Consider the following 12,570-nt stretch of genomic DNA (forward strand, 5'->3'; position numbering starts at 1 on the left):
TCCTAGAACCAGCCTATCCAAAATATATCAGACATCCCATTACTCTCAATATCCTTTCTCTGTGTGCTTTTAAAAATAATTATATTATGTATTTATTGTCTTTCTTTTCCTACTAGAATGAATATAATTTCCACAAAGTTTTGTTTACTGCCATATCTCCAGAACCTCATAGTAGATGCTCAATAAATACTTATTGAATGAACAAAGTCACGGATAACAGGAGAGAATCCTGGGCTTACAACCTTTCCCACCAAATGTGAATGAATGATAGCTCATGATTTCTCACAGTCCCTCTCTTCTCCCAACCCAAATAGCATCCATGGCGAACATCTGTTGATGCTTGCTACGCTCCAAGCACTGACCCACACTTTATGCGTATTAGCTAATTTAATCCTAACAATAAACTCTCTGAAGTGGGTATGACTATTGCCCTATTTTAGAGATGGGAAACTGAGGCACAGAGAAGTTAAGCAACTTGCTCAGGGCCACACAGCCTGTTGATGATAGAGCTGACATTCACACCCAGGCAGCCTGGCTCTAGAGCCCGTATCTGCATCCGCATCTGCAGCTACTCTGCGCTAATGCCTCCTATGGCTCTGCGCTAATGCCTCCTATGGCCATGGCCACCCACGTCTATGAGCTTTATTCTCTTTTCACCCCTCCCCCAAGTGAATGCTGGGAGGAGTCAGGGCTCACTATGTCTTTCACAAGGATAAAAGGCAAACTCAGCTAGAGGAAAGAAATGGTGAAGTCAGAGGCTTCATGGCTAAGAGATGATAGATTCACGAAGGGGAGGCAGGAAGGAAGTGCAGACTGCTAGCCTGATACCAGGTAAGTACACAGGTGAGTGAGGGAAGCGGAAGGGAGAGAGGGATGAGTGGCCACACAGCCAAGGACCGGGTGAGAGAGGGACCCGGGCGGACACACCCTGGCCAAGCGCTGTGAGCACCTTGGTAAGACAGTGAAAAGTTCCGATTGCAAATCATTATAAAAAGCAAAACCTGCTCACTGAATACTAACAAAATATGAACTGACAGTCATCCAGGTGGTTCCACAGAAGCATAAAGTACAGGTAAGTCACCTGTGTAAAGCCTCTGACTAATTACAGAGCAGGAAACGATGCCTACTTGCGTGAAAAAGAGGACCGCTTGCTTCCCGCCGCAGACATATGGACCTCAGGAGCCGAAATGCTGCCCGTGCTGCTCGACGAGCTAAAATCCGCTTCACTACCTGAAAAACAAGGGCGGGGGGTGGGGGTATGTGGAGAAAGGCATGAAGGAAAGGAACGTGAGAACACGCAGGCCACTTCCCTGCCTGGCCAGCCCCCGCCCCCCTCCCCGGGTCCCGCACGGGCACACTCTAGGCTCAGCAAGTGCAGGATTCCAGAGCCTCCCGGCTCTCAGCCCTTTTCCTCAAAGCAAACAAGAGAAGGGGCGAGAACAACGACATCATTTCATAAACACAGCTCAGAAGCACAGCGAGGCTGGTTTCATAAAGACCGATCTTCCGGCAGACAATCCACAGGGGCCGCGATGGGGGCAGAAGCGCGCGCCTCTCCCTGTGCGTCCGCGTCCGGGGCCCTCCCTCGACGACAGGCGCGCGGCGACCCAAACTTCAGGCAGAAGGAAAAGCATGCTCGTCAGTCCCAAAGCCGGTTTTCTGGGACAGTGTGTCTTGGGGCTTCTGCAGTCGGCTCGCTGTGCTTGAATCTGGCCCGTTAGGGTCTGGAGAGAACCAGCCCGTGGGAAGCGGTGGGGAAGAGCGCCTGAGCCCCAGAGAAGGGCTTGCACCGGCGCGGTCTGGTGAGCTGCTCTGACTGCGGCCGCTGTTTTTCTAGTAAGAACACAACCTTCACGAAAAGCCGGAATTGAACATTTCCAAACAGGCAGCGACAGAGATGGAAACTGTGGGATATCGTGGTATGTGACATTTTAGTTGCGGGGAGGGGGAGGGAGGTTGTTCATTAGTTTACAAAAATCGCATTACATTTGGGGTACAGACTACAGATCGTTATGTAATTAGAAACATGCTGTGTGGCAGAATAATTAATACAAATTCATTTCTAACAAAAAAAATACATCGTTCTGAAACGGTAATAATAGAACTATTCCATGGATTGCCTGGGGGAGTGAAGGAGTGTGGAAGAGGCCAAAGAGAACAAGTGGGAAGAAGGAAGAGAGGCTTTTTTTTAAAAGGTAAAATTCCATATGCTCTTGGAAAATTAATCTAGGTATATGATTTTATTTGACCTTCTCTCTCAACTCCTACAACAGTTTGTGACTCTTCTGGTCTAGAACCCAGAGCCAGCTCACATTTCTGGGTTGAGGAAAATAGGAACAATCTAAATCCTTTGAGTTTCTAACAAGCAGTGAACAATAATTATCATCACAATAATAACTATTTATTGAGTGCCTACTAGGCACCAGGCCCTCTAGGACATATTTTCTATTCTTTGTATCTGTTAATCTTGACAACTCTGTAAGGCAGACATTAATCTCGCTATTCTACTACTGAAGAAATCAAAACCAAGATGACAGATGTCCAAGGCTTGTGGGGGACAAATCCTGGTCAGGACCAAGTCTCCATGCCACTTCTCCCCATACCATGCTGCGTCCTCAGGAACGCAGTGGGAAGAAAGAGGGGCACCAGGGAGGTTCCTGCATACACTATGTACTCCCATCTCCCTAACGCCCAAGATGACCCATTGGTACAAGATGCAGCCAGACCCGCCCACTGGTGAACAGATCCTCTCACTGACAGGCTGTATTAGTTTTGCTAGAAGAAAAGACAATGGAGAGGCAGAGAGAGAAAAATCCCTTCCCTGGCTCCCAGGACCTCTCTGGAAGTTCAGCCTCTTCTGGGAAAGACAACAAAAATGACCCCTTAGCACAGATGACAGCAGTGAATCCTAATTCCCAGAAGAATTCCGGGAGAATTAGGGTGGCAGTTTATCAGGACTGAGAGTGGCTATTCCTTCCGGATTTCAGACACTCTGTCTAATGTTGTAATGAGCTCCCCGACTGTAATTAGTTGCCTCTGAGTAATGCACTGGCTAAACTGTAGTATTTTACAATCGCAAGGATTCAAGATTGGTAGTGCTATCCAGCAATATGCTAGTCCTGACAGCCTAGCCTAATTCCACCAGCCTCGTCTGCTAGTAAATTGTCAGGTTGGTTATTAGGTGATAAAGGCAGACAATTTTCAAAAAATACATGCAGTGGTTGCAGCCAGCAGGTTTGAGATATTATTTTCTAGCGTAAGATTATGACTCTGAAACACTCAATTTTCATTTCTTAAAAGAAACGCAAAACCCCATCAATTATAACTTAACTGCCTGAATAAAAACAGAAATTCTAGAACAGAAACAGACCAGACAACTGCTGAAAATCCATTGTTTCCTCAGGATGCCTTTGATCTGTGCTAAGTATGTACCCTGAACTGAAGGGACAAGTTTGCTCTACACTTTATTGCTGCTGGAACTCGACGTATTGACTCTTATGTATGGGCTGGGCCCAAGTTTGTTCCTATACTTCTCTAACTTACCTTCTGAAAGAGGTTAGAAGACTCATTCAGGGTACCCAGTGGTGGCAATCAGGACTGAGTCATAGGATAGAGAAAAACGTCTATGCTACTTATGCCATTTCACTTTGCTATGTTTTAAAATATATTTCCAGTTTGGTTAATGCAAGGTAAAGTCAATACACTCTTTTTAGGGGATACACAGAAATGTCAATTGTACTACATCATCTGATATACATACGCTTACCATTTACTAAGCATGGTAACTAAGAGGAAGACTGGAGATCTGAAAGCCCCCCGTTTATCAGCTGGCAACAAAGACTCAGGGAAGGAGAGGCACTCTCTATTCATTTCCTTTAAACAGTGTGTGCAACTAGGTTATTGCTGTGGGGGCTGTAGCTCAATGCTCATCTGTATTATTCAAATCATACAAAGACAGTACCTAACCTAAAAACACAGGCCCTGCGTCAGACAGCATGGGTTCAAATCCCACCACTACCACTCACTAGATGGGGGGGCCTTTAGGCAAGTTACTTCACCTTTCTGCACTTCTGTTTCTAAATTTGTTACATGGAGATGATAATCATGGATTCTGCCTCTTAAGGTTATTGTAAGCAAGGAACGTGTGTGTGCATGTATACAAACACATGCACACACACACACACATACATATAAAGCACCTGATCCCTTGTAAGTTCTCAATAAACGTTAGCCGTTACTCTTCTGCAGGGGTTAAAAAGACAACTTTTATTACACAGTTCCTTTGTAGAAAATTTATAAAATAGCAATGATCTGTAGGATAAAATGTAGTCTATTATTCCATCACCAAAAAATAACTAAAGTTAACCTTTTGGTATATAATTACTCAGCATTCCTAGTTAATACATTACTATGTAACCTAATTGCTTTTCTTTTAATATGTGAATATTTTCAAAATATACTACATTTGGGTGCTTTTAGACATATATATTTTTAAGATTTATTTATTTGGGAGAGAGAGAGAGCAAGGGGAGGGGCAGAGGGAGAGGGAGAGAGAAACTCAAGCAGACTCTGCACTGAGTGTGGAGTATGAAGCAGAGCTGGATCCCACAACCCTGAGATCATGACCTGAGAGGAAACCAAGAGTCAGATGCCTAACCGACTGAGCCACCCAGGTGCCCCTACATTGTGTTTTATTAAATCAATGAGTATATAGGCTATGTTCAATTTTTCTATTATTAGTAACAAACAGTATTGCCAGAAAACATCCTAAGCATATTTACATATTAACTTATTTATTTCTCATGATAGTACAGACCCTGTGAGGTAGGGACAATTATCAGTCCCTATTACAGATGAGGCAGAGAAGTTGACTGATATGCACAAGGAGATACAACTATCAAGAAGTGGAGGCAAGACTTGTACCAAGGCCAAGAAGACTCCCCGCTGAGCCGGGAGTCTGACGCAGGGCTTGATGCAGGGCTCGATCCCAGGCCCCTGAAATCATGACCTGAGCCGAAGGCAGACGCTTAACCAACTGAGCCACCCGCATGCCCCCTTGTCTGCTATTCTTTAGAATAAATGCCTCAAAGACTGTTTAAGCCAAAGGATATGCTCAATTTCAAGAAATTTAACATATATTGCCTTATATGTATTTTCGGATGGCATTAGCCTAAGCAGTTTTTGTGCTAAAGAACATGTTTGCCTCCATGTGCTGTGTGTAGATACCTGAATGCAAATCTCTGATGTCACCGAGAATATTCCAAAAGAGCACAGGACACAATATTTGGCCGTTGTAGACTTGTGTTTGAACAGCTGAAGGCAGTTTTAAATGCCTAAGTTATCCTCATCAGTATTGTCTCCGATCAGCTGCTGGTGTTGGTGGAACGGGACATTCATCCAGGACTGAATGGGGCGGATGAACTTGATGACCTTTACCTCATGATGCCCATGTCTTGGTGACTACACGTCCTACAGCAAAAGGCATTCTCCAACCAGTGAGCTCTGCTCCCTGGCCTCCAGAAGATCTGGTGGCTTTTGCTTGTAGTACTGCTGTATTCTCTTGCGAGGCATGACTCGTTTTCATAACGTTAGGGTAATAAGCATTCTGTGCATGTGATAGTAAGGCCAGGAATTAGAGAAGGAAGGAAAGTTGGAAAGAAAAAGGGTATGTGCCAAAACTGATAACCGGACTTATTTTTTTGAGACACTGCCTGCGATCTCGTCTCTTAGGACATTATTATTTTTTGCTCTCAGGAGACTATGGAGTCCTCAGACATCAGAACATCACAAGCCTCTGAAAACAGAGTCTACTAAGCTGTGTTAAGCCATTCTAAACCACTGATTGTAGCAACCCCAAACCTTCCTTTATCCTTTGTCACCACAAAGCTATCAAATTAATTCAGGTTGGCCACCTACATCCCCACCTCAAATAGAGGCAGCAAATTAAAAAAGGAAAAAACAAAAACAAAAACATAGTTCCCTATCCCTTCATCCTCCTCCCTCCCCCAACACACACACAGACACACAGATCTTTTATTTAAAGGTCTCTAGGGAGGAGAGGAGCCATTTCCACAGAAGCCAAGCAGAGCTATTAAGGAGCAGCTGGGGCAGTGGACACATGTAATTACAGAAGACACTATTTACCAAAAAAAAAAAAAAAAAAGCTTCTCTAAAGTAGATTAGGTAGAACAGACTCTTAACTGCGAAGCTCTGGAGCACCCAGCCGGTGAATCCAATAAATGCTTCACAAACTAAACGGGATTTTTTGTTTTAGTTTCTGCAAACTATTCTCTAAAACCCCTATAGGTATTTATCTTAGGAAAGGAATATTTGATCAAAAGATCAATAAACTGATGGAAAATTTATACACAGGTTTTCTTGCATTTCAGAACAGAGGTCTTTCTGAAAAACTAAATATCATTTTCATTTGTTTTGTAATTTCAGAAAGGATTTATCTTCATTATGATTGATGTTCAATGGATGGAGAACCACCATAAGCTTAAAAGCGCATATATATATATATATATAAAATTAAAAACAAAAGGAAGTTCATATTTAAAGTATTTGGAGAATAGTTTTATATTGAAAAATCTGACTATATAACAGCAAAACTGCTTATGGGAAAACAGCAGTCAAAGACAAATAATAAACTGAAAGAAAATATTTATAACATATGGCACACAAAGGGCCAATCTCCTTAATTTACCAAAAACTCATACAAATTAGAAAAAAAAAAACTAACAGAGAAATGGGCAAAGGACATGAACAGGCAGATGGCAGATAAAGAAAAATAAATGACCAATACATATGAATAGCCATTCAATCTCATATATAGCACTAAAAATGTAAATGTAAACAAGGAGATTTTTTCAGTTACCAGATTGGCAAAAAATTTAAAAATCTAAGTTTGAGAATACTAGTTCTGTTGAAGTTTTGAGAAAAATACTCTGATAAGAGTTAGCAAGAGTGTGAGGAGAAATTTCTCCCGCACATGAGCATCAAACAAACAACCTAAGTGCCCATCAACGACGACTGCTGAAGTCAGGTGGTACAGTCCACCTAGGAGAATACCTATCATGACAAGGAGTGACATGAACCTGTGCGTGCTGGAGTGAAAACATGTCGAAGCCCTGTTGCTAGATAAGAAAAACAAGATGCAGAATAGTGGGTGTGGCATGTTGGCTTCTTCATAAATAAATCTTTAAATAATATATAACTGGCTACATGCATAGGACATTTTTTATTGAGGGATAAAAAAAGACCTGTTAATAGTGGTTTCCCTTGGGAATGGGACAGTGGGGATCTAAAGAGACCCTCATCTTCATTTTATATCTTTCTGAGCCATTTGGCTTTTCTAACCATGTGCATATTACTCTTCTTTTAAAAAAAAATAGGATACACTAAAATTACGGACAATTGATTTTTTCTTTGAAAAAGATCTAAATTTTTTAAAGAAAAAGCATTTTATAGTAAAAACAATCACACCGTTTAATGTAGTATTAAGAGGGCTTTGGAGTCCCATCACTTGGGTTTGAATCATGCCTCTTCTACTAACTCTGTAAAGGCTTAGGCAAATTATTTACCCTCCCTCTGCCTTAGTTTCCATATCCGCAAAATGGAGACGAAGATATTAACAGTAAGTATTGTTAAGGGATTGCAGGAATTAGGTGAAGCATGCCAAGAACTTAGAATGGTGCTTGGCACACAGCAAGCACTCAATCTATGTTAGCTGTTATAATTTCTAGTTAGAACTACTGGGACAGTGGCTTGAAGACCAGAGGAGAGCTTTTAAACATCTTTCCCTTAAAAAGCCCCACAATACAAAATGCCTTATCCTACTTAAGTCAAACATTTTTACACTCTTTACAAAAGAGTTTTCCTTCAGCCATTTGTCAGTGGAGGGTATGTTTCTATTTTTTAATCTGTGTGTGTGTGTGTGTGTGTGTGTGTGTGTGTGCATGTACAATAGACTATGTCTAAAAAAACCTGTGGTCCTAAAACAAACTCTCCATGGCCTCCTCCAAAAATCTCTTCTTACCAAAGGACACTCTCCTGAGCCAGGTAGCTTTGAAGGTCTGAAACAGGAAGGGAGGGAACATGGGAGACGAGGCCCAGGGGGACTGAGAGGGTCAAAGCTATCTCCATTTGTTCACTCCTTTATCTTGGGCTGGCTCAACTACCTGTCTTGGTGGAAATACAGGGAATACACTTGCCAACCAAGAAAGCAGATGAAAGAAATGATAAACAAAGCGGGCATAAAGAAACTTCAAGAAAGCAGGGGGAAGTGAACATTTCTGACAGGAACCCAGGATATATCTAGTCTCCCTCTGCATCACCTGGAGGGAAAATTAAGACCATGCATTGGCCAACCTGAGTAGAGTACAGGAAAGACAATGGGTGCTGTTTGGTTTTATGAATGACCACCCAGCTTCCCTGGGCCTGTTCTTTTGATCAGTAATAAATAAATACGTGTCCCTGTTAATTTACCAGAGATGGCCAAGAAGAGAACGCTAGACAAGAGATCCGTCAATTCAACCCAAGGCCAATCAGGTGCCTCTGGGAGCTTCTATCACTGTTGCCACATACTACCCAGCAGCACCAGAAGGAGGCGCCAGCCTGCCAAGTCACACACCAACAAGCTCTCCCTAAAGAAGGCACTATAAACTCTGGCTTCATCTCTCAGCAGCTATGTGTTCTTGTCCAGGTGATTTTAACCTTGCTAAGCCTTATTTTTCTTATTTATGTATATATGTATGTACATGTATATATGTGTGTGTGTGTATATATATGTATATATAAATGATTAATTTGTTTAACAAAAATTTATTGAGCATCTTTCATGTGTTATGTGTCAGGCCCCCTCTAGGTGGATAGCAGTTCCTATCTTGGAGGGTTGTTGTGAAGTTGAAATAAATGAAAAGTGAAATGCTTGGGAAGTGCTTGACTGGCTCATAAAAACTCATTCTATAATTATTATTAATAATGCAATGATTCCTAAACCTTACTGTGCCTAAAGATCATCAGCAAAGTTAAGTACTAGTGCAGATTTCTGGGTAACACTCACAAAAATTCCAGTTCAGAAGGTCTGGGGGTAATCCAGGAATCTGCATTTTCAATAATTACCACAGATGACTATGCAGCCTGTGGTCACAGACCACACTAAGGAGGAGAGCTCCAAAGATAAAGAGCGCATGGAATCTTTCTCCAGGTCCAGTCAGATTGCAAGGACTTTCTTCAATGGGAAGTTGAAGGTGAGTGAGCAGAAGTTGAGGTGGACCAGCCATCACCTTTGTCAAGGACCAAGCCCTCAGAAGAGAAGAGTCTAACTTCCAGAGTGGCTTGCCCCCTCACAGCTCTCCAGAAATCCCTTCCTGGGTTAAATCCATCTTCAAAGGGTTGGAAGGGGAGACAGGGACGTAGAGAAGACACACGTTGTTTGAAAACTGCCCAGGTCCAGCCAAACTCATGCACACGTTGTTGGTAAAGCTAGTAGGATACTTAGCAGTTGGTCCATGGTTTGAAGTCCTCATAATCCCGTTTTACAGAGGAGGGACTGGGGCGTCGGGGTGGTTCTGCTGGTTAAGCGTCTGCCTTTGGCTCAGATCATGATCCTGACGTTCTGGGATGGAGCCCCACGTCGGGCTCTCTATTCAGCGGGGAGTCTGCTTCTCCCTCTCCCCTTCTCCCCAGCTTGTGCTCTCTCTCTTAAATAAATTAAATCTTAAAAAAATATTTAAAAAAAATAAGGAGGTGGGACTGACCAGTTTGGAGCTGGGGGTGTCAAATACCATTCAGCGGAGAGAATCACCTCACAATCTAGCACACTCCCCATCTGGGTTATCTCATCAGCCCTAACTTGCTGCTTTCAGTGTGGTCGATGTATCCATGGCTGACATGCTGAATGGCGCCAAACAAACCACATAGGTATGCACCATCCTCCATGCGGAATCAGCATCGAGCACCAACCCTTTGGCAGGTGGGCTCAGGGACAACCGTCTCCTGTTGCCTCCCACTGAACAGGATTGGGGAGGGTTACATCCATTGTGGCCATGAACTTCATCCTAATTGATTATTTTGGGAGCCTGGTAATACCAAAAGCAAATCCTCCCTGAAGAATTTTCCAAACTCTTACATGTTCCTTATCCTTAATTTCTTGTCAAGTTCACTGAACTGAATTGACTTTCTGCCCCTTTAAAAAAATCTAGCTGGAGAGCCTGCAACTTCTATTTAAGGAGAAGTGTTTATCCTGTGTTTACCAAAATGAAGTGCCTGCCCTGCACTCTGGCAGGAAAACCTAAATCAGGGAAAAGCAGCCCTCGAGGTGGCGGGGTGGGATCAGAGCAGGGGTGTCATTTTGCGGGAGTTAACAGGGGAGGAAGGAGGTGATGAAGGGGTGAGAGAGAGAAATGGGGACTGACAAGCCACCAACACTAAAAAGTCAGAGCAGGGCTAGCACTGAGGTCTGTGACTTTAAGTCCAGAGTATAAGAGAAAAGGAAAGGATGAGTCTTTTTTGAAGTCACCTCATCTTCCACTCCCAGTGAAGTGGTGTTGTCTGCAGGCAGTTCCAGACCACGAATGGAACAAAAACACCCACTTGCTAGGAAGAGATGACATAATCTACTACTTGCTGCAGAGACCTGCAACAATACTCTAAAAGAGCATGGTTTTTTGTTTTATTTTTTTTTTTAAGATCTCATTTATTTATTTATTTGAGGGAGACAGAGAGAGGGAGAGAGCTCAACAGTGGGAGGGGCAGAGGGAGAGAAGCTCAAGCAGACTCCAGGCTGAGGGCAGAACCCAATGGGGCGCTTGATCCCCAGACCCTGAGATCATGACCTGAGACAAAAATCAAGAGTCAGATGCTTAACCGACTGAGCCACCCAGGGGCCCCTTGTTTTATTTTATTTTTTTTTTAACCTCACTTCGGTCAGAAGCACCATTTTCCTAACTGACCCGAAGACCTAACAGCCTTGGCTGCCCCCCTCGTCCTCCCCACCCTGTGTGCCAGCCTCTGGTGCACACCACACGGCATGTGTTCTCCACCCACAGGCTCCCCCACCCAGGGCTGTGGTGATGGGGTGCCACAATCCACATCTACACTGAAGCAGCCTCTCGTACTCGGACCCGCTCCCTTCACTTTCTCAGCAGCACTGACCTTCCCCTTTCCTATACTGGCACAGTCTGCCAGGGAGTTACATCACTGGACCTTGTCAGCACTCAGCCATGCTCCACTTCTAGTATCTTGATGTCCTTTCCCCTTCGTTCATGAATGATCTATCCCCTCTCCGTTTCTCTCTTAGAGAGTTGTTTTCAATCTCTGTGAAGTTGTTTCTCTTTGCTTTTTATGAGGTGATATGTTTAGTAGCCTCAGTTACAGCTGTGTGACCTTGGCAGAGGCACATAACCTCTCTGTGCCTTGCTTTCTTCTATAAAAGGGAAAAGATAATAGTATCTATCTCATAGAGTTGTTGAAAAATTATGTAAGTTAATATATGAAAAAGTAGTGCCTGGCACTCAGTTAACACTTTAAAATACTGCCTTTATTTTTATTTTTCTTCTTATGACCACCCTCTCTGAACCACTTCTGGGTCTCAACACACGTGCGGCCAAAATCAGGGAAAAGGAGTTGGAGGAGAAACGAGGAGTGAGGGGGAGGCTGTCATCTGGGATGTGAGCAACAAAACTAGCATGAAAATAGAAGATGGTTCTGACAGAGAGTGGTAAGGATTCTTCCTCCTCCTTTGAGATTATAAATTAATGAGTAAATCCTCAGCTCTGGGCTATGTTGACTGAACTCTCCAATTTCACATGAAAGCCTGAAGCACACTACATCATAGAGACCTTCTCATAGAGGCTGTGGGCCACACACACAGTGGGAGACAAGTTCCGCAAAGGCAAGATTTCATCTGTTCTTATTTGAATGCCCCACAGCTCCTTGCACCCCTAGCAGATGTCCAGTTGAGATACTGATCCTGCCGTGAGAAAGGGGCAAATGCCTTGGCAAGGGACACAAACTTGGGTTCTAAAAGACGTCAACAAAGGGAAATATTATTTCCTGTTGGAAGGATTAAGATTCCATGGAAGAGGCTCACAGAACTAGCTAGCTTTCAAAACTACCCATGACTCTTCAAGCCCGTAGATGAGGAGCAGTGGAGACAGTCATCCAGGGTGAAGGGAGCAGCCCTGGAGGGAGAAGTGACAGCAGGGAATGAGGCAATGAAGGCAGCTCAGGGGCCAGTTAATTGAACTTCCTTTTTTTTTAAATTTATTTCTTTATTTGAGAGAGAGAGAACATGAGTGTAGGGGGAGGGGCAGAGGAAGAGGGAGATAGAGTCTCACGCAGACTCCCCGCTGAGTGTGGAGCCTGACTTAGGACTCGATCTCACTACCTGAGATCACGACCTGAGCCGAAATCAAGATCCAACACTTGCCCGAATGCACCACCTAGGCTCCCCTAGTCGAACATCCCTCTAAGCCACGGGCGCCAAAGTTTGTGTCTGGCAACAAGTTTCTCATACTGGACACAGTCTTTTTTATTTTCTAAAATTCCTACCTTTGCTTCTCTGAG

General features: G+C 43.5%; 1 protein-coding gene across 8 annotated transcripts in view; it reads right to left on the reverse strand.

The window, feature by feature from the left end:
• SYBU (syntabulin) overlaps nucleotides 1-12,570 on the reverse strand; it is a 112,058-nt gene that overhangs the window by 9,200 nt on the left and 90,288 nt on the right. For all 8 annotated transcript variants that reach the window (XM_027587859.2, XM_027587931.2, XM_027588019.2 and 5 more), the window contains one exon: nucleotides 1,128-1,230. In XM_027587859.2, coding sequence (XP_027443660.2) covers nucleotides 1,128-1,230 — 103 coding nt within the window. The remainder of the gene's footprint in view (nucleotides 1-1,127; nucleotides 1,231-12,570) is intronic.

This window comes from Zalophus californianus, chromosome 4, assembly GCF_009762305.2.
Source record: "Zalophus californianus isolate mZalCal1 chromosome 4, mZalCal1.pri.v2, whole genome shotgun sequence".
Taxonomy (NCBI): Eukaryota; Metazoa; Chordata; class Mammalia; order Carnivora; family Otariidae; genus Zalophus; species Zalophus californianus.